Below are 23,252 nucleotides of genomic sequence, written 5' to 3' on the forward strand. Positions count from 1 at the left end.
CAAGAAGTCCCCAAGTATTTGCCCCAAATACCAGCATTTTTCCTACACTGGCAGCTATAAATTTGTGGTTACCTGATGGCAATGCATGCAAAGACCCTGTGTCTCTCACAGGGAATAAATACCAGGAGGGAAACTGGAAGTGATCAATGTGCACAGAATTTGCTCTCCTTGGTGGAGGTCTCATGTAGGCAGCACTTGAATGACACTTTATGTTTCTGGATAAGGTGAAGGTAAGAGATAGAAACAATTTGAAAGCCATTGCTTATGTTTTCTGGAATGAGCTGGAAAGAACAGCTCTTCTGAGACACAGCTTTACACTGAACATATGCAAAGCAGTGTCATCAGCGATTCTGAAAACCGGTCTACAATGGCTGGGGAAAATATTTAGTCACCATTTAATTATGTTAGCTCATGCACAAATTTTAGTTGTCTACTGCACTTAACATTTCCAATGGTTTCATTAAGATTTGTAGTGATAGAAATTAATAAAAAAAAAATCAGTTAATATAGAGTGCAGTTATGAGACCAAAATACACGTGGTTTAAATTTAAAGAGTTAAATGTTAGTATTTCCCTATAGAGAAAGGTTATTTGGGCAGTGGTATACTGGCATTACCACCACCCACTGAGGAGAGGACCTGTTGATCATACTGGTTAAGCAGAAGTTCAAAAAAAGGAAAACTGTGTCTAGAGGGTTTGCTTGGTGTAAGTGAATCACACAGGAAAAATGCTGGTACCCAAGGTTGTTGTAGTGACTTTCTTTGATGGTTAGAAAGAGAAATAAGCACAGGATATTTTTGTAAAGTTTAGAGGCTTTAGATTGCTGCTTGCTAGGTAAAATTTGTCTTAGTTATTAATATAGTGGAAAGTTAAATGATGATCATGGAAATATGATAAAAAGTGCTGTTGGAAATCAGACATAAATTATTTCCTGTGTCCATTTAAAATATTCCAATGTGTTAACAGTTGGACCAAAGGGCTGCTAGGAACACAAATGTGGAAAAAAAAAAGGAAAGCTTCTGTCAAGAAGGTGTTTCTGGACACTGCCATGCTGTTTCTGGCAATACAGGTAAACAACTAGCATACATTTAGCAGAAAATAGTGCTATCTCTATGTCTGGATTTCTGTTTGAAAAAGCCTTTATAATAATACTATTGGACCTAGCTGGAAACAAACCTAATAATAAAAAAATACTAGTTTTCCACTACTTAATGTTAGTTTAATCTGACAACTCTGTCTATATACTTCTTCTATTATTCCTGGAAGAAAACTACATAAAAATGTATGGGTTTGGTTAGTTTAATAAAGACATGGGACTGCACACAAAAAATAGGTATCAGCATCACTGCATGTAGGGAGATCTTGCCTCTGACCCTCAGTTCAGTCAGCTGGAACACAGGTTGAACTACTCCAGGTTACAAGTCCTGTGCACTTTGGCTTTTGAAATTTTCCGTGTGAGATATACTTTCAACATGAAAAGTCAAAATACAGCGGTTTACAATCAGTTTTGCTTTGTTTGAAGCTAAAAGTCAAACCAAAACTTCTGGAGTATAGAACTGTGTGAAGCAAAACATAAGAAAGTTAACACAAAAACTCTGCAAACTGAGCAAGCTAGTTTCACTCAGCTCTTGAAATAACTCCTTTCTGCAAGTTCACTTTTCAACTGCACATGTGTGAGATATCAAAAATGTGTTGGTTTCACAACCCCATGGCACAGATAAACGCCACAGCTCTAAAGCTTCACCTTCTGTTCAAGCAAGGTCTCGCTCTCTGTTTTGTTTTATACTTTTGGCATCTGCCAAGAGATGAAATTCTCTCAGTTCTAGGTGAGTCACATTGAGCTTTTTTTCATCTATGAAACAAAAAATTTGTGGTGAGACCCAAATTCAGTCTGTATGTTTTTTATAGTTGTATCCAGTACTGACAACTCATTTCCCAAATCTTTATCAATGCTCTATATGGCTCCTAGTCCCAAATGGGAGTTGACACTTCCCCACTTGGTGGTCATGCAAGCATTCATATGTGTTAAATTCAAAACCTGGTATTTCAGGGGTACTGAATACCTGCTGCTCTCCCTAGCTGGTATGGGAGCTGCAGGAACTCATTCCCCTGTGAAGATCAGACACCTCATCTTGAGGTACTCTTATTCACAGTGGGGCGGTAAGCAGTCCTCTGCTCTGTTTTCAGGTTCTGTAAAATTTTAGTGTAAGTCAACAAACTGATACTGCACTGATGTTGAAATGGTTTCAGTGGCTGGTGCAGTGCCGTGTGTTGGATTTAATATGAGAATTATGTTGATAACACACTGATGTTTTAGTTGTTGCTAAGTAGTGCTTACTCTGAATCAAGGACTTTTCACTGTCTTATGCTCTACCAGTGGGCAACTGCACAAGAATCTGGAGGGAGCATGGTCAGGACAGTTGACCTGAAGTAGCCAAAGGGATATTTCATATGACAGAACATAATGCCCAGCATATAAACTGCTGGAGTTTGGCTGGGAGCTGCTATCAGGGCTCGGGGGCTGAGCAGTGTGTGGTGAGCAAATGTATTGAGCATCACTTGTTTCTGCTGGATTTTATTTACATACCCCCTAGCTCCCCAATATATTTTCATTATAATTGTTATTATCTTAATACTTTTTTTTGTTTCAATCATTGCTCATCTCAACACAAGAGGTTTGCTTTTTCTTCAAATTCGCGTCTCCATCGGTGCAGGTGGGGAAGTGAGCAAGTGACTGTATGGCACTAGATTGCCACCTGGGGTTAAGCTGTGAGAGACAGAGACACTATCAATAGAGCATTGCTGAGTGCTTATGAATTCAGACAGGTCAAAACTCCCTTGTTTGCTGGGCAGATTGTCCATATTCTTTTTCTAAAGATTCCGAGGGACTGAACTCCTGATTTTTCTAAATTGTCACTGATGGAGAAGAAAGACCTCAGTAGCAGTGGAGTTAAGGTAGTCAGCTTCTAGATGTAGCTCTCATACTTTGGCAAGTTAGTTGAGAAGAACCAGAGAGATGCTCAGAAAAAAAAAAAAAATCAAATAATCAGTGATCTTGTGTGCATGTGTTTTGGTTATTCATGTATCAAATTTTCCTGGTGAACTGGTATAGGAAAGTGCAAGGGGAATGGCTGAATACAATGTTTCAAGGGTGTCTTGAAATACAGCTCACAGACTTGAGCTACACAAGAGTTATTGTGAGTGGAATTTACAATATAATGGCTCACCTTTGAACAAGAGTGAATTTTATGTAGTATGATCATATGTCACCAAAAAAAGCCCCAAAACATTGGGCTGTTGGTGGAACACAAATATTACGTGACTGAATCTCACTTGGTATTTTAAAGTATGAGAGTTTAGATCTGAGTCATCGTAACTTGTAAGTAGAATATATATATATATATATATATATATATAGATCATGCAGGGTATAAACAAGGCTTTTGTCTTGGGGTCATTTTCCCCTCAAATTGCAGATTTCATTCTCTGTTACTGTAAATCATTATAGCCTAAATCAAAAGTCAGAAGTTAGCCTTGTTTCTTCCAAAATTTGAAAACAAACCTGGACTAGAAATCTTTACAGGCTACTACTTTCCTCTCTATTTCACCCCTTTGATTTTCAGAGCCCTTGGGCCATCAGACTACTTTACACTTTTTTTACACCCCTGCTTCTCCATGATGCTTCCTGCATGGAGCTGGTGTTAGAATTTGCCCAAACTCTAATTTGTCCCACCAGAGCACTCTAATATTGCATTAGAAGCAGAAACATTGTTAGCACGGCTAAAAGAACATCTTTAACCCAAGATCTTTATTGGACAACTCCTGTAGTTAGAGCAAGAGCTGGAGAAGATGGTACACGATTGCCTGCTAGCAGCCCCAGGGGCACATGTGGAGAAAAATTCTTTTTCTTCCTTTTTACCTTTTAATTAATCACTTGACTTTAAACATGCATCTAGCCAAGCTATGCAGAGAGTGACTTGCTGAACAGAAGACTGTAAGGTAGGATTAGAGGCTCTGTTTAAAACAAAATCTGCTTCAGACTAGAGAACAATCCCACCACAAAATAAAATTAACTTTAAAAGTAATGAGATTTTCCACTGTTAACTTAATAGCAGCAAACCACATGTTCTAAACAATGTTCTAATTTTTGGGGGTTTTTTTTTGGTTTTTTTTTTGTATAAGGACTCATTTTTAGTAACAAACCCCAGACTATTAGCCCTGCCATTTTTCCACTGCTGGAGGAAAATGTGGACTCTTGCTGAGCTGTATGGTAAATATCTTGGATATCTGAATCTACCTCCAGTAAAAAGGCTTCTAAAATGCTAGCAAGGAGGAACAAGTTTAAGGTAAAGGAAATGGAAAAAAATGGGAAAAAGAAGAAACATCTCTGGTTCTTTAGTTCTGTTATTTTTTAGATTATATTTCTTCTGGGCTCCCAAAATCTTCAGTAACAAACAAGTTTTCTTTTAAATAGTATTAAGTTATCAAAACATTTGCCAGGTCCTAATATTAAATCCTAGCAGTCAGCAATGTTTAAGTTCAGCCATATCATTTTGCTGAGTAAGTCATGCTAAAACTTAAAGTTTTCCCCTCAAAATGGTCTTTCCAAATGAGATTGATATTGTGAGAAAAAAAGAAAAAAAGAGAAGAACGCCTTCATCATGAGGAATTATGGAATTAATTTTCTTTATATACTCTGTTTGCACAAGACATTTTTGTTAACTCTTAATAAAAATACCATTCAGCTGCTACTTTCATTGTTTTTATCCTGGGACCAATACAACATTGTCATTATTGGATATAAAGTGCTGTAAAAACAAATCTAATTTGTTAAGTTTATTTTGATAAGAAATAAATATAAAGGTAGTGCATAGTTTGTACAGTGCTGCTATCATAGGACTCCTGGGTATAATTTATATAAAGAAAATAAAAAAGCATACATAACTTTCTAGCTGATTTCCTTTAACAGGGCTAATTGAAAACAGTTTCTGTTATTTAAAAGTAATTTATTTTAAATATGCTTTTTAAAACAAAGTTCTTATTGATATCCATTTTAAGTATATTATCTCAGTGTGGGATACAAGTAAAAGGTCAAATCTTGTAGGAGTATTTTCTGTATGACTCAGTTCTGATCATAGATAAACTTATCGGGGAAACCAAATTAGTTAACCTTCTCACTACCAAAAGCTCATTTTAACAGGCTACGAAGGTTTCTTTCACAAATAGAGAACTTCAAAGCTCATACTTCTGTTCTGAAAGACGAAAAAGAGAATGCTAATTTTTTTTTTCTCTCTCTGATAAAAGGCAAAGGTTTGTGATTTTAACATGAAATTAGACTTGTTGAGGTTCAGTATGTAGACACAGTAAGCATTACACTATTAGTTTTTAGTCAGGAGCTGCTGTGTATAATGGTGCAGAAATAGATGCAATTTTTTTTACTTTATGTCTGTAATTTATGGACATTGTTGAATGATGTATTTTTTCTTGCCCAGTAGCGTGATCCATATGTATGGATCTGATTAGTGGAGCACTGAAAGACGAAATGGCTGTAGGTGGCATATCTCTAGAAAGCAGCCTCTTTCCACATGGCTTGATAGGTTGTCCAATTCCTGCCCACTTAACTGGTTTGCGACGTTTCTCAGAAATCCTTTCAGCTCCGCTTCCTCCTTTGTTTCCATCGCAGCGGCACCGACCGTTCAACGACTTGGGTTGTTTCAATACACTCACTCTAACTCTACAACACCAGAAACTGCTCTTCTTTTCTAAAGCCAACTCCAGAGTGATTAAAAGGCTTTAATGGACTTCAGATCTGGGACCACACTTAGGTCTGGGAAAAATGCTCTCCGATGCTAATGTGCCAAAGCCCTCTTCATGGCATTTGGCAATCTCACCTCTTATCAGCACAATTTAATGTGGTAGCTGGGGGACAGTTTGACTCATGGAGTTTTGCCTGTGAACTCATTCCTACCACCTCTACTTATTTTGCATAGTATCAGCACTCACCGACTTGAGTGAAAAAGTTCTGCTGAAAGGGATTAAAAATGGTCTCTCTCCAAATGGCTCCCAGAGTGCTACATTGCAGGCAGTATCTGGAGGAGAGCTCTTGAGACAGAGATATTAATAATATTCCTAATGTCTGGTGAAGGAAACACATTAAAAATATCCAAGAGTGAAGATATCTAGAAATCTGGTTTTGAAGGTCAAAGCACATAGCCTGTTAGCTGAGCTGTAGGAGCATACTGGTTCTGCACAGCAAGAAGTAGAAAAAAAAAACCAACAAAAATATCTGTAAGGCTTGTCCCAAGCTGAACTCAAATGGGCTTGGGGTGGAAATTTTGTCAGCCCTGGTCATATGCAGTAAAACATTTGTTTCATGCTGGTAGTGGCAATGAACAATTTTTTTCTTCCATAATTTACAAAATATGAGCAAGTAGGTAGTTAAAGCATTTCAATTCTTCCATGAATGGAATAATTGTACATGGTATTTTCTAAGCAGAGAAATAACTGGCACTTGGGGAATTACTTTGTCACTCTCACAAAATACAATTTAATCCAAATGGGAAAAATAATGCAATTATCTGGGCAGATAATGCAGCACACTTGGCATACTTGGGCAGTGAAGATGGTCTTTTATTTCATGAACAAGAGATGAGTGCTTTGGAAAACTTGTTGTATTGCTTTTAATTATTAAAAGAGCAAATTCATGGTTTCTTTGTGGACTAGTCACACTGTATAGTATTTTCTTTTTTGTTCCATTTAAATTTAGATTGGTTATTCATACTTCCTGGCAGTGGTTATAAGAGCAGAATGACTGAGAATTTAGTAGGTGAGTTAATCTCATTTTTACTGTGTCTCAAGAGCCACCCACTTTCCCTTCATATAACTCGATACCAGAAAGTTCTTACAAGTTTTGCAGAGTGAGACTGAAGTTTTGACCTTCTTTTCTGCCCTGTTTTTGTTGCTCCCCTTTATTCTTCTGCACATTTCTCATTTTCCAGCCCCTCTTGCCAGCCCAGCACTCGGCTCACCTCCACATTTGCCCTCTCCCTGCAGATGCTGGGTGGGATTGCCCAGTGGGCATTTGAGGTCAGAGAGTCAGCAGAGCGTGGTTAGCTGGCTGCTGACTCAAAGGGCTGAAGCCCTGAGGTCCCCAGGAAAACCACATCTGTAGATCCATGCCCTGAAAATGAATAAGCTTCTAAATGTCCATAAGGAATCAGCAGAGCTGTTGAGAGCAGGTGGATTTGTATAACAGGTGAGCACACTGAGGTGTTTAAGCCATTCTCCCTATTGAAGTGTTACAGCTTCTTCCCCATAGGGTGGGTGTCAGGGGACATAACATGGAGGTTCGTACCACAGCCCCACTTTCAGCCTGAGTTCTTCCAGAGGTTGTGTATTGCTCTCCTCCTTCCTGTTTGGCCAATTACTTTCATGTGGCTTCTAGAAAAGCTGGTAACTTTGAGATCTTTATCTCATTTGGCTTCTCTGGCCAAGGAGTTCAGCAGCTTTTCAAAGAGAAAAGACACAGATGTACACATGTGGACACTGACACTGCCTTCAAAACAGTCCTAAATTATAGACAGCAGAGAAATCTTGTTGGCATTTTTGCACTAGTGGTTGCACTAGCCCTTGGTGAGGATTTTCACCAAGAGAAATTTTAGGGAAATTTGACCTAGGTATAGTGTCTCTAGATGTTTCGCTTTCTGATTTTTACTGGAGGATATTTGAAACAGGCCTGGAATGTGCTACCAGTCTCATTATCTGAGATAAAGAGAACAAGGAAGATTGCAAATGGCTCAATGCATCTCTTAACAGGTAAATTAAAACATTGTCCTGATGTCAGAGAAGTACACAAACCCTCTGTGGTAAATCTTCCTGGTACACCTCACAGCTTCTGAATTTTGCTGTATATTCTCCAACGCTTCCACTCCTAAAAAAACCCTCATTGTCCTGACCCTTTTAAATAAAGCACTGCCAAAACATAACATCATTTAGCAATGGACTGGAAACACCTTTCCTCTCCTCACTGCCACTCTGGGTTGTGGGTGTTTGACATGCCCAGGGCTCCCTCTGATCATGAAGTGACAGCACAACCCTGTGCAGTGCTCAGCAGCTGAGCACATGCTTTCTTTTTCTGCTGTAAGCCTACAATGAGCACAGCAGCAAGACAGTTGTGCTTGGGAAAAGAGTTTCTAGGTTTTTGCAGTGAAATATGTAGAACTTTAAAGCCCAGAAATGACAGTTTTGGGCTAGAGAAAGGTTATCTTGTTTTTCCCCCAAATATGTCTGTTGGTCTTGGGAAAGATATGGCCTCTTTCCAAGCCTCACCACACTTATAGTCCTAGATTATCTTGGCTGCAACAACAATAAAAACTACCTTCAGTTTCTTATTTTCTTTTCCATTTCAAGCCCTCTAAATTATATGTTGACATTCTCACTGCTAGCTGAGTGGCAGCATATCTCACAATATTGCGGTCTTCATGTGGGACACGTGGCATGATGTTGAGGAATATGCCCAGAGCAGTGTATTGTGGACTTCACCTGCAGTCAGGTACAAAGAGTGAAGGTTGCAGCACCTTCCAAAGGACAGGTTCATAACAGAGTTAAACACTTCAAATAGAAAAGGGGGAGAGTTTTGAAGGATCAGTGTTTAAGGATTTTTCTTGGCTTCAGCTTCATGCAAAGCTGGAGCATCTCTCACTGACAAATCAGCCTTTTTGACCAAAGTGATAAACAATTGAGTGTTTCTGCTTCCCTGCTTCCCAATGCCTCACACTCCTGAGTATGGATGCCTCGTATTAGTGATCATGAACCTGAAACCTTTCCACAGATTTGCAGTTCTGCGTATAGGAAGCAGAAGTTAGATAAGTGTGATAAGGATCACTAAGTGTGATCCTATTGTGTCTGTGGGCTTCTGTAAAGGTTGACTGAACAGTGTCCCACCATCGCTAATTTTCCCCTGGAATATATTATCTCTAAGAAACTTGAAGCCATAAAATTCACCTTCTGTCTTTCCACTACATTTTTACATTCTGAGAGAGAAAAAAAAACAAAGGGAAAAAACCCAACCCAAACCACCCAACCCAACCCAACCAACCAACCAACCAAAAACAACAACCTCCCCCCACCAAAAAAAAAAAATTTAAAAAATCACTTTTTTTTTTTTTTTTTCAGTTGGGAGAGACAGTATATATATGTTTCTAATGTGCTCTTCGACTCGTTACCCAGCTGCAGAAAGTGCTCCAGTATGCAAGTACAGGAGATGTGTTTGTGTCTGGTCATCTCTGGAATGCGTAGCCGCCGAGCGAAAGGCTGGGAAACTCTTGCGGATGGCTGTGCCAGTGATGACCTGCCAGCACTGACAGCCTGGCCTCTGATGGTGGAGAGGGATCGTGGGTGTCTCTGCAGCACTGAGGGTTTCCAGAATGCTGGGACCGTGAAAGCTGGAAGGATGCCCCATACTAGGATCTCCTGGTGTTTGCTTGAGTCCCTTAGGGCCTTACAATTGGCACTCAGCAGTTTGTAGGATCGGGCTTCTGCTGGCTGGAGAGAAAAAAACCTCATTTGTGCAGCATTTCTGTGTATGCAAAAGGCCTGCTAGAAAACTGATGAAATTAAAATGATCACACATGTCCTTCAGCTTAGGAAAAGAGAGCTCTAAGTGAGAGCATGTGTGCTTTTACTGGGGCTGAGAAAATGTCAGTCTGATGTTCTTGGGAAGTTCATATTGATACAAACAGGGAGGCTCCCTGCTGCCCACAGATTTCCCACATAAAAGTCCTACTGGTAGCCGTGGGAACTTAGCAGCAGCCACGCTGTGGCTAAAGTCACCACTCTAAAAATGTAGTGAAATTAGTGTTCATAAAAGTGAAAAACATGCCACAAGAATGAAGATGTTCTGATTCACAGCCATGAAAATTACATGAGTTCTGGCATTTAAAAAAAAAAAAAAAAAAAAAAAAAAAAGCAGCTAAATTTTGCAGTTACTCTGGCTTCAGACCGGGATTGCTAGTGAATTTTTAAGAAATTCCTTTGAGAAAAAATCTTGGCTATCCTCAAATCAATTTGATGCACCAAAACATACCTGCCTCTCCTGAGTGGTGCCCGTGATGTGACTGGTCCTTCTTGCCAGCCCTGTCGGAAGGGCCCATCCTGTGCTGCACAGTGGCCCCTAGTGAAACTGAGTAGTTTGTTCCAGAGTCTGTGAAATAATTTCCAGCAGCTGGTTTGTTACTAATTTCGGTTCTGCCTTCTGATTTGACCCTCATCTCACTCAAACTATGCCACTTGCTATGTATATTTTTAAGATGAATAAAGAAACCTCATGGTTTCTTTATTCATGATGGACCCACAGACTTGTCCCTGTGTAAACTGAGCATGAACCTGGGACCCGGAGGCAAAGGTAATACTAGGAATAATGCAGCTTAACAATATCACTAACACCATTTCCAGTTTGAATTTTCCTTTTTTCTATTTCCTGCTGTGCGTGCTATATGGAGAGGGGACAGTTATGCCAGCTGCCACTCTTGCTAGCAAGAATTTGGATTTTTGGTTTGCATCTCTGTTACAATTACAGAGACTCACCCTCAAAGAGATACTCTTGTCCCTTTTATGTTCTTTTATGTTCTTGCGCCACAAGGATCTGAAACATCAAATCTTCATTTTCTGCTTGTCCTATCAAGCCTGTTTTCCTTGATTTTCCAGGATAGATGCTGCAAAGTGACAAGCATCATTCTCTTTGCTCCTCATGGTGTTCCCTCTGCCACCATGCCATCTTGCAGAGCAGCAGCAGTAAAAGCTACCTTGGGAAGGAGGTGACAGCTGGCTATTGTGCTCACTGGGCAGACACCACCTTCCCATCCCCACCCCCATGCCAGCAACAATTTATGACAACAGCAATCTTAAAAATAAAACAGGAAATGATTTCAATGAGGGATGTGGTGGCTGACGGAGAAAAGTGGGGTAGGTCTGAAGTGCCGTTGTTTCTTCATGTGAGCACCAGGGCCCTGCAGAAAAGTTGCAAAGCAACGAATTTTTGTGCAGCCTTTCATGTGGCAGAGGGACCTGTGCTTGTTTTTGTTGTTGCTGCTGCTGAGACCCATTGTGGTGGCTGTCCTCGTGACCTGGGTCCCAACACTGCTGGTTGTGGCATGGCAGCATTTTGCTGGAGCTGTGTGGTCCTGGGGTGCTGTTGGCACACACTTGCCAAGTGTGTAGGTGTTGCTCAATGGTCTGGCCTGGGTCTGGACCACTGTGATAACCCCTTGACTTCAATATCTGAGCTACTTCCTTGCACTGACTGCAGCTGGGATAGCTGTGCTCTGGCCAGTAAATAATTCACTTGCCCACCACATTGCAGTATGAGATACTGTTTTGGTCTGATGATTGAAGGAAACACCTACCTAACCTTTAGCATTTGACTGAATTGTTGAAGGGGAAGGCTTCAAATGCCCCAGCCTTACATGCTAAGAGCTCATCATCCTCCCTGTTTTCTCCTGGAGAATCAGCTGAAAGAAAGAAGAGGTCTGTCTGAGTGCTGCTTCAGGAATACTGAGCAGTCAGAGCCTCTCAGGCTAAAATATGCTTCTTGGCCTCAGAAAGCTGAGTGTGTTCTTGGAGATAATGTCATGGGCTTTGAAATGAACTTTTGGTCTGCTTCCACCAGCTTTGTATTTACACTGAACTTTTATTTCTCTCACCAGCTGAGTTAAGTGTTTTTTTCCTGTAGCATTCAAATGCTTGGAATAGAGGTTCAAATCTTTCTCTGCCTTCAAACACAAACATACCATTTCTGGGTCAGGAAGTCCCTGACCTCCAAATCACTGGAGGCTGACAGAGTATATCATGGTAGTTTTACTATAGGCTTGCCCTAGTCTTGTACTCTTCCCCATTGTCAGCTTTAGAGACAGGATATTGGGCTAGAGGGACCTTTAGTCTTACCTCCTAAGGACATTTTTATGGTCTTTTGTCTTTATCTGGTGCCTCTGGGGGCTAATAAAGATTTTGTAAATATAAAGAAATCATTGTGATCCAAGAAGAAGTTGTGAGCACAGGAGGACTCTCCCAGCCTGGTGCTCCCTGGGAGCAAAGGTCTGATAAGAGAAGTGGGTGTCTGGCAAGCACTGATGAAACAACTTCCAAGCTCTCTCAGCTGCTAGATAGATGGTCCTCAGTGAGTAATGAAAATAACTGTTTCTGGACACTTCTTAACACACAGTTTAAGATTTGATAATTTCATACAACATGTAATATATAATTTGGTTTTCTTCTGGCATTGGTGCATAGGCCTCATTGGAAACCACAGACCTACCTCTCTCCTTTGGCTTGTAAGTCGGTTTTTTCAAGGGACAGAGAGGTCCCCAAAGTGGACCTGTGCCCCCTTTGCCAGGCCCTGGAGGCCTGCTGAGAACTGTGGGCATCAGTGATTGTTGGTCACTGTTATCTAAATGGAGCAGCTCCAGCATCACAAAGCTACACTGGGTGTCACGCTCGCTGAGACCTGCAGTGTCTGTGCTGCCACTGGCTCTGGGCTCTCTTCGGTGCACTTAAAGGGCTTTGAGGCAGCACAAAAACATCTGCTCAGACTCCTCTGAGCTTCTTTCCTCTTCTGCCTTCCTCTCATCTCTGCTAGGTCAGAGGGAGTGAGCAGGACAGAAATCCTCCAAATAACTCCATTTTCCTTTCCCCTTTTAATTTGCTTTTAGAAGGTGTTTCTTGGTAAGGTAGAGCAGACTCAAGGCTGAGAAAGGACCTCCGCCAGGCAATGAGGCTTGCCCAGCTGGCCCCAATACCTAACCTGTGCCTGCCTCTCTTTGGGGGCAGCACAGCTGCTTTGCCATATGATGAAACAGGAAAGAAGAAATGAATATTCTGATGTGAAAAAATAAAAAGAAGTCAGAGAAGGATTTTTTAAAATCCTGCTTATTTTTCCATCTTCCCTTGTTCTTCCAAGCCTAGAAAAATCCCCTTCAGTATGTACATCAAGCCTGTAGGAAGTCCTCTTTTCTTTTTTCAGTAAGACACTGTGTAAGGGTTTAGAACTATGGTTTCTCAGTCCAGCACTGAAGCTGCTTAGCCTTCACTTGCATCATTGTGATCCCTGTGTTCTGAGCTGGAGCTTCAGTATTGACAGTTGCAAGGAAGATGCTGTGTTATTAGCCCCCACATTCATGTTTTGTGTACTCCCCAAATAGTCCTGAAGATTCAGATCTCTGTGTGCCCAGCCCTGCCAGCCCCTCTTACCCCAAGGGCCACAGCCCTGCCTCTGTGGCCAGAGCAAATCACCAGAATGGAAAATCCAGTAGAGCTCACCAGTTACCCTGGGATGGAAAAATAAGGCTTTGCTTGCACAGTTGGTGCTTTCCTGCATATTGTGCAGCTTTAAAAACTCCAGTGTTTTAATCAGAATGAACAAAGTGTATGGTCCTGCTTAAAGACTTTCTAAGTGACACATTACAACTTAAAAAGAGTCAGCAGTTTGCTTGATGTTATTCAAGTGTCAGTGCAAAATACAGCCTGAAAAACCCCCACTTCACAGTGAAAAATGCTCCTGTGCTCACAGGATCAATTGAAATGGCTGGTAGGGATTCTGCTATGAAACTGGAAAACACCCCAGAAGCCAACCCATGACGACTCATGGAGACTGTCAGACTTTTGTAGAAAGCTAAAAGTATCTAAATATAAGTAAACACTTTCAAAGCTGTCATTGCTGTCTGTTCATGCTTCTCACTTGCCTAGTCTGTGGGGATCCTTGTTACTCATTCAGGGAAGGAGGCAAAGATCACTGAAGGCAATAGAAAGATGCAGAGTGATTTCAGGCGGTTTTAGGTGAGGTCATGCACTTTGCTCTCTCTGACTGCCATTATCCTTGGGGTTCATTCCATCCAAGCCTTTGGTAGCCTCTACAGCTGCTGCAGCAATTTCTGAATTTCAGTGAGAAGATGCAGTTCTGGAGGTTCACGTTTCTGAGATGCTGGCCTGCCCCAGCCCCCTCACACCGAAAGCCAGGGGCTTCTACAAATGTGGCCAAGATCATGCCTCCACTCATGGCAGATCAAGTAGACTTGGAAATGAAGGCTTTTGAACTTCTTTGGGTAACAAAAACTTAGAGCTGCTTTTCTTGCTCAGTGGTGTAAGGTAAGGGGGTTTATGGGAGGATTAATTGTAACCTTTACAAAAGCTGCAGTCACAAACACACCTGTAACTAGTGCAACCAGGGTCCACACACGGGATTTACCGAAAGGCAGCAAACATGCAGGCTCACCAAGATGCATCGATTTGACTGAACTTCAGGGCTGGGGAATAAAAACAAGCAAAATTACAAAGCTGCAGTTTACTGCCTGGTGTTTTTTAACACAAATATATCCTCCAGATAGTCAGTGTCTGCAGTCATTTTTGTGAAGATGGACGCAGCAGCCAATCAAGTTACTCAGAGCTGAACCCTGTGCCCAGGCTGCCCAGGCTCTTCCTGTGACTGGGGCAGCCACATCCCTCAGAACTCCACCGAGGAGGACGGGTGTGAGCTGCAGCACCGCTCTCATGGGGAGCTCTGAAATCGGTCTCTGGCTGAGCGATGCAGGGCGCTCTCTGGGGAGGCCGGGCGCTGGTCCGGCGTGGCGGTGGGGACAGCTGTTGAGCTTGCAGACAGCCACCCACCCACAATGTCTGCAATGCACACAGCTGCTGCCTGGCTGCATTACAAAGGTGCCTCGCAGCAGCACATGCTCCGGCTGCGATGCCAGTGGCTGGGAGCTGTGCTCGGGCTATATTTTACAAGTTTGTTTGCTAGGGCACTGCAAGCACAGGCACGCTTTTATGGCATCCAGAGCATTTCGCTGAATGATTTGGTAGTACGCTACTGACCAGACAGCACATTTCCAGATTTAGATTATAAGAGGAAAACAGCAAGTGGTAGGTTCAAGTGCAGGTCAGTGGATATGTTATACCAGAGCTCCTCCACTGAGCACGGGAGCACTCGTGCTCCCCCAGGACCAATACCTTAAGCTGTGCTCAGTAGACATGGCCTAAGGTGTTTGCTTTTATGATTGCCTGTACCATTCATACTGAGAAAACGCTGTTATCACATTGTAAACATAATCTTTAATATAGCAGAATCTTTTTGGTTGGTGTTTGGGCTTAAAACACAATTGTATGATGTTGATTTCCTCTTGTTCTCTAGATGTATAAAGCAGTGTTTTAGTAGGAGGTTTTCAGGAAAAAAAAGAAGGTAGGGAGATGGGAGGATGTTCTGAATCTGCTAATGGGCTTGTTTTTCAGTAGCCAGTACTAGTGAGCACAGTTTGGAGGAGGAAAGTAAAGACAAGCTGCAACCTAGGCCATGAAAACCACAATTGGTGCTGGTGACCACATTATGGATACATATGGAAAAACAAGTACTGCAGCACAATGTCATTGGCATTTGACATGAACAAGCAGCATTTAAATATCTTACCTGTAATAAAACCTGAGTTTACAGACAATGTAAACCAGCTGACCTACCCAACTCATGTCCACCTGAAAGTTCATTGGGAGAGTATGTCCTGATGTCTTACAAATTAAATTTTGTTTAGCTAAACTTTAGATCACCTTTTAAGGTCAATATCCACTTTAAAGGCAAGCCCAGGACTGCATGAGCCCCCTCTTCCTTCTTTCCCAGAGTAAATGGCAATTGCTGAAAGAATGAGAGCTGTGACATCACCTGGGAAAGCTGTGTACTGATTTGTTGCCATGAGGAGTAAAGCAGACTTTCTCACTCTCACTGAGCTGAACTGCTTGTGAAAGCACAGCATGGGCCCCTGCCCCACGTTTGCAGAATGAGATGTGGCCCACGTAGGAGTTAGTCATGATTAACCTGCCCAGAGTGACGCTTCAGGCTGCTCATAGCTCTCCTACATCTTCTAACCCAACAGTCTTTTTTAATGTCAGTGTGCATCCTGCCCCTGGAGGTTGTGAATAGTGGCTTTTGGGAAGGTGGTACCTGTCCTTGGGCAGAGAGGACATGTGAGAGTTGGGGGGAGAGGGATGGGGAGTACATCCATACCAGCAGGGGAATCGCCTGCCCCCAACACAGTGTGCTAACCTGCTCATCTTTTCAAGTATTTATTAGTTTGACAGGGAGACTTGGAGTAGTTGGAAAGCTGGGGAATCAGCAGATTCACTTGACATTCAGATGCATCCTTTGAGAAAGCTGGGTTCAGTGGGGCAGCTAAAAACACAATAAAATATGCACACACAGTAGCACTTGGACACTGATGAGGCTTATTTTTCAGGATGGTGTCTTTTTCCCCTCACAGCAGTCGGCTCAAATCCCTATTTCCTGCTTTAGCTCTTACTCAGGCAAACCTCCTACGGACCTACTCCTATCTGTACAAGAATGGATAAAAAACTTCAGATCCTGACCCAGAAGGTACAAAACAATGCTGAAATTAAGGTTCACAGAACTGCACCCTTTTCATTTAACCTAGTTTCTGTATGACACAGACACTTCTGACTGTGTGACATTGCGGTGCAAGTAGTGCAGATGCTGTTCATTGAGAAGACATTTTTGTTGTGCCTGTGTTTGCAGCATGTCCCACTGAATGGGATCTCTTCTCACACCCATGTTCTGAAGATGGGTCTCTGCTGAGATAGGGAGGAGAATAGGAAACATTTAGAAATGTGTTTCTGAAATAAGTGTTGGGGGGCTTTTTTCTTTGGCCTATGAATTTGACCTTTCTGTGCAGGCAAAGTTTGTCAGATGAGACGTGTGCTGGTGCCATGAGGGCAGTGGGTGCTCCGTGTGCCTGCCTACACCCTGCCCGCTGTCCTGCCTGGGGAGCTCTGCACTTTTGCCCAGCCCTGGGGCAGGGTCTGGCCTCACAGAAGGGCCACAGCCCCACACTGTGTGTGAGAGAGCAGTGCTTTGCATTGGGATTTTGGATTCTGCTGGCAGATGTGGAGACAGCCTCAGAGTGTGTAACTAGACAACTCCCTGCTGACAGCACGGCCTGTATTCCCTAGCATTGCTAATTATTCAGAGCAAAGCTGGCAAAAAGTCAAACTGCCAAGCCTTTCCTGGGAAATGCCCTCTCCCTTTTCCCTTCCACATCATACTCCTCTGGCCTATCTGGTCAGACTTCATGCCTGAACATGCCCTTGGTGGGGTGTTCCCAGCCACAGCATGCCATGGGACATGGTGACCTGCTGGCAATGTGGGTTGCAGCCATAGGGCACACAGGTGGTTTTGTGCCTGAGTCTGTTCAGAAATTAAAAGAATCCTAAAAAGTTGGGAACAGAGGGTAAGAACCAAGGCAATGGTACATTGCTGAGCTGTTTTCCTTGCTGTAATTGCTCAGATTTTAGAGCAAAGCAGAAAGCTGTGCTTAGAAAATGGTGTCACCTTAATGTACCCTACAATGAGTAAATGGTGATAAATATAAGCTGGAGCTGTACAGCTTTGCAGAAGGCTGCCCAAAGGACAGAAGGCAAAAGGCTGGCGCTGCTGGGAGCAGGTGTCACTGCAGATGCAGCTGCGATTGCAAGCAGCCTTGTTTTGAATATGAAAACTTCAAGCTGGGAGGCACAAGGGCGGCTAAAAGGGGGAAGGAAGAGGAGGAAGGCCTGTGCTAGGCGTGCTCAAAGAAGTGGAGCCGAGTTAATGTTTTTCTGTGTTGGCCATGTCAAGCAGCCAACAGCCTCCCTGTCACCTTGTCACCTTCCCTGCTCCAATGTTTCAGATGGCACATAAAAACCACTCCAACTGCTGCAAAAGATCAGAAACATCACATTTCTGGGACAATCCAAGGAAAAGCAACATAAAAAGCCTCCCACTAAAAATTAATGCATTTGAAAAAATGCCTCCTGTCCAAACCCAACAAGTGTATGTAGGGCTGGTTGTCCATGTTTTAGGCATAGTCTGGTCTTTCCATGCCCCCTGTTTGTTGCTCACGAATCAGTGACTCATGAATTTTTTCCTGTTTTTTTCTCAAGAACATGCAGTTTCATAAGTGCCCATATCTCAGCTCATCATGAAGAAACTCTTATTCTGTAAAAACCCTTGATAAATCAAATATTTTGATCTGCTTGATAATTTTCAAATAATTGCAGAATTATTAAATAAAGATTGAATCCCAAACTGGCAAAATTCCCAATTCTTTGCAGTTCTGACAATAATGGGCTTCTTTCAATCAGGACTTTGTTTTCTTTTGTTTTTGTAAATTATTTTGTATCTTGGTATTATTAATTTGCAGCCTTCCTCACAATATAAGAGACTTAGAGAAGTAGATGTCTTGTCTTTAAGAAGGTGATATATCTAAAAATGGCAAAATCTTTCCAAAAATATATATCAATGATAATTCCTCTTGCTGTTAAATATGTGCAAGTTACTTAAATAATGTATTTTAGCCTCATTAATTCAACACTAGAAATATTATAATTTTACTTAAATACTCTATTTCATTAATACATAATAAACATATGCAATAAATAGTGCATCTGTTGTTTACTGCTGCTCCTTATTACTACAAGTTTTATGTCTGGTTCTGTTATTGATACAAGGTCTGTTTTTGGTGAAAATTCTTCAAATGTCAAAATATGACTAAAATGCAGTAAACTGCAAGTAAAACAACCACATTTGAAAGAATGCAAAAAGTGCTTTGGCAAATTGTTATCTTTGCAGTGGTATCTTTGCTCTATATATTTACACAAATGCACAGAAAGATATTATATATTAATTACACAGGAAAATCTTACTCATCTCTGTAGAAAAACAGGATAGAGATTTCACATGTGGCTCAGCTCTAGGATGATGTGATATTAGTGTCTGTGCTGTTTTCAAGATGCAATTTATCTAACAGTGGGAAAGGGTATGGTTTGGCTGACTAAACTCTGGAGTGATGCTGAATGATAAAAGTGCTAGGGGGAATTTTTGGGGCGTCTAAAAGACAACATATAAGACTTCGTAGGTGTTAAAAAAAAAACAACCCAAAAAGACTTTTTCTGGTGGTTGTATAAAAAGCTTACTGACATTTTATGACACGGACTAACCTCCTTCCATACCTTTAACCCCGTGCTTGCTAAACCAAACTGCCTCAAAGCTGGATGCAATCACGTTCACACGGAATTCTTATTTTGACACTTTGGTTCCTTTTACCTCTCTTTGAGAGATTTGTTGTACTTTCATTGTTCCAAACTGTGTGCTGTAGGGTACATGGGCATGGCCAGGGAGAAGGGCAAGCAGACAAGTCCAACAGCTCTTCTGGGATACACCCCACCAGTCATCTGCCTGAGCGTCACAGGCCTTCAAAAGCTGAGACAAACCCTACACTGGGTTCAAATGCTGGGGAGGGAGAGATTTGCACACCCCCCTCTGCCATGGGCTCTGCCTCAGGTGAGGGATGGCTCTGTGGCTGCAGGAACATGTTGAGCCAGGTGGCTTCTGGAAAAAAACCTGCCATGAGCTAAGAAAGCTTAATACTTGGAGGCATGGTGTGGAAATTTGGGTCAGTGGACTGGTGGGGATGAAACAGTGTGCCCTGGGACAAATTTGCATGAGGAGAAGCACATTTGCATGGTTTAGGATAGGTTTAGGTGGTGACAGATGGTCTTCTTCAGAATTTGCTCTTTCAGACAGGCTGGTTCCTTTCCACAGTGAAACTGAGGTATGGTGACTCTGCTGTTTGTGCAGAGATCTGAGCTAGCCCTCAGAAGCCCCTGCTCCATCTCATTTGCATCCTGGTGTCTCCAAGAAGCCAAGGGGGTTCTGAACCTCCTCTTGGGCTGCCCAGAGGACAGAGGACCCTTTCAGAGTCCTGCACCCTGGGGAAGCTCTGGGCAGGATTCATCTTAGCTAACCCATGGGCCAGTTGGTAGGGGGAGGGACATGTCCATGGAGGTAGATTTCTATCTTCAAGGGGCTATTGAAGTTATTCTTCACAAGGGCCTTTTGTTTTTGGTTCCAGAGGGAGCCTTATGTGAGTAGGGTTTGCTGTTCTTACCTTCCCAAAGCCACCCAGGTGAAAATGCCCACTGTGACCTAAGCTGCCCTTTGCTATAGATGTGCAGACATATGGTGGCCAAAGGTCTGGGTGGAGTCACCCCAAATCTGCTCCTTCTCTTGCAGTGTAGTCCCACATCTTTGGACATCAGCTATTTCCCATTCCTACCTACCACTGCTTCAGGACCTTGCTTCTTGGGGAATGGGGAAATCCAGGTCCCATTGAGTTAGGGAGAAAAAGGGGATCTTGATTTCTATGGTGCAAAGTCTGGACTTCCCTCTCTCTGATGCTGGGCCTTCATTTCAGGTTACTGGGTCAAAGACATGATTGCTGCGGATCTTGGTGGAGTCCCAGGTCTGTGCTGACAACTTTTCCAGAAGACCTTTGCTGCTTTTTCTTGTAGTCTTAGAAGCTGACTAGACAGTAACCCTGGCTGTGAATATTTTTTGAAAAATAGATTGACTCCAGCAGGGTGGATAAAAGCTTGAAAAGTCAGTGATCCTCTTTCCACCACCACCTAGCTTCGTTGAAAGCACCAAAAAAGAGCACAATTACAGTTGAATTTTGGGATTTCTTTAGGAAGCAGATTTCAGGAGTCCAACAAACACCAACCTGCAGTCAGATGTAGTGGACTTACTGGATTTTCTCCTTAACATTTAAATCTCATTGAACTAGGAAGGTTGCCTGCCAGGTGTGGGTGGCAAAGCTCTGAAATATTGATTTTCAGTCTGTTGGTATTAAAAGCAAAACACTTCTTTCATGTCCCCAGACACTGTATCAGAGCCCACAGTGGCTTGCAGGGTATTTCTGTGCATCGTGGCAGTGAAGACAATAGAACATCCTGTGAAGTAACAGACTTAGCAAAACACCAAAGAGAAAATTGTGAAAAACACGCTTCTCTGTTCCTTTTTTTAAACACAGACTTTTGGTTAGAAACACAAATATACTGCATCTGAAATGGCTTTCTCTTGTGATTTGGCTTCTTTTTAATCCTCAAACCATTTAAAGTTCCACTCCCCTCCCTCAAAGCCTGTTGAAGTTTGATGTGGGAGAACACAGGCTTTTTTCCCTACTGCTTTCAGTCACTGTCTGACATATTCTGAATGTGCCTTGATGTGTCCGCTGCTTTTAATATTGCTGGCTAACAAAGAGCACTAGATTTGTTTCCTCTTACTGACACACACATTTTTTATTTCTGTAGCAAAATATTGCTGTATTTTGCAGGGGGATTATATGGGAAAGCAGTGTAAAAGCCTCCCGAAAGTCATTGCTTGGTGCTGACTTAGTCAATCAGTTTTACTATGGCATTGCGTACTCATAGACTGGGGCATCTTGCATGACAAGTATTGTGCTAGTAGACCTTGATGCTTGCAAGCAAAAGGCTTGTTCTTGTACTTGTGACTTTGAAGTCAGTGGAAACCTTATTTCTTCTCTTAAATTTATTAGTGCCTGTCTCCAGTGCTCCTTGGGACACAGCAGTACTGGAAGTGTATCCTCAGAAATGGGGCTTGGTATTGAGGTGCTGCAGCCTACACAAACAAAATTACTTTTTTTATTTTTTTTTAATTTTTTTTTTTATTTTTTTTATTTTGTGGGAGGCATCATGCCTACACCAGGATGAGAAACATCTTTCTACCAACATACACCTCCCCTGTGCTTTTAGGCACATGCAACTTTCTTTGTTACTGCCTGGCATAGGTCCATGTTCAGTCTTGCTATATTTATATATTTAAAGTTTATTGCATCTCTCTCAAAGCTGGCTGAATTCTGTTGGTGGGGGGACATGCTTCCTTCAATGTCTACTAAGTTTATGACTGCAGCACCAGCATTTAAATAGGTTTGGGAATGGATGAAGCCCTATGAAGAGAATGATCTGTCACCAGTTCAGGGGAGGTATTGATCAGCCACATTGCCCACTTGTTCAGACTTTGTCGGGGTATGAGTATCAAAACAGGAAATGATGTGAGAAATGTTAATGAAACTTGACAACAACAGCTCAAAAGGTATTTGATCCACCGTTTGAATGTACATAACTATTACAGGATGAGGAAACAGGAAATACGCTGAGGAGGAGGAGATAAGAACAGAGAACTGTAAAAAGAATAAAAATACTGAACTTGAAAAATTCCAAGTCACCTTTTCTAAGTCAGCTGGCATGCACGAGGCATTCATCACAGCACACAGCTCCTCATTTAGGCATTATGCACGTAAAACCCAAGAAGCCAGAACTGAGATCCTTCAGCAATAATTTTTACCATGCCACTGATTGTGGGACAAAGTTAATGCCAAAAAGAAAAACTCCAAATGAAAAAAGAAAACCCAACCCAGCCCCCAGCTTATTTTCCAGCAAGGGTTTTATAATTTTCAAAACCAAATCAAGTCTCTGTGGTTCCTGTTTCTTCTGAATCTGCATTTGCCTACAGCTTCCATTAAATAAAATACCACAGTGCTATTCCTGTTCAGAAGGAGTATTGTCATTTCATGATGACTTTTTTCTCTCCTCAGATCCCCTGCACACCACCCCACATTTTTCCATAAGTAACTGAGTCAGGAATTAAAAAAACCAAAAAGAGCACATACCCTCTTTTCTCCTACTGTGTTTTATGGCAGTAGGTTCTGTGCTTTCTTCTTGTCAAGTTCTCTACTAACCCACTCCAAAATGTTACTCAATGAAGTCTAGAAAATGTGTTGATTTGAAGGAAATGTTTGGGGCGGGGGGGAGGAATGGATTTGGATGTAAGAACAGCAACTGCTTTCCTAATATCACCTTTTATTAATAGCACTCAAAGCATTTTGAACACATAAAGTCACGAGTCACAGTTTTTAGACAAAGAAATTGGGCTCTAGAGTTGATGCTTGGTAATTAGGGAACTAATTGTTGAGTTCAGGTCTGCTGATTCTTAGCCTCCGGTCCAGCTTCATTGGATGATACAATTTCCTGTTTGAATTACTCTGAAAGGAACTATTTTCTAAAGTACAGGACACCCACTAAGGTCCTTAAAATGCCCTTTGAACTTTTGAAAACAGGGAGCACTAGTTACAGATCACATACTTCCTTCTAGTCCTGCACAATCCGATGGGGCTTTGTGTCTTCATGGGAGAGAACAGAGAGGAGACACCAACTGTGGTATGAAGGCAAGGAAATAAGGAATGGCCTGTGGACCAAGAGCAAGAGCTTCCAAGGTGTGGAAGCAAGGCAGATTGCTAAGAGTTTTCTTTGTGTCTGTTGTTTTTAGTCTTGAAAATGCCCCTCCCCTGGGGCCATGATATCATTGCCTGG

At 42.0% G+C, this 23,252-nt stretch overlaps 1 protein-coding gene across 1 annotated transcript in view; it reads right to left on the minus strand.

Annotated features, from left to right (window-relative positions):
- Nucleotides 1–8,460: 8,460 nt before the first annotated feature.
- The window catches only part of LOC131577135 (uncharacterized), a 47,664-nt gene continuing 32,872 nt past the window's right edge, over nt 8,461–23,252 (minus strand). The window contains exons 2-4 of the mRNA XM_058834614.1: nt 10,084–10,170; nt 9,224–9,542; nt 8,461–8,540 (exon numbers count right to left, since the gene is read on the minus strand). Of these exons, the coding sequence (XP_058690597.1) occupies nt 8,461–8,540; nt 9,224–9,542; nt 10,084–10,170 (486 nt within the window). The remainder of the gene's footprint in view (nt 8,541–9,223; nt 9,543–10,083; nt 10,171–23,252) is intronic.

This window comes from Poecile atricapillus, chromosome 1 (assembly GCF_030490865.1).
Source record: "Poecile atricapillus isolate bPoeAtr1 chromosome 1, bPoeAtr1.hap1, whole genome shotgun sequence".
Lineage (NCBI taxonomy): Eukaryota > Metazoa > Chordata > Aves > Passeriformes > Paridae > Poecile > Poecile atricapillus.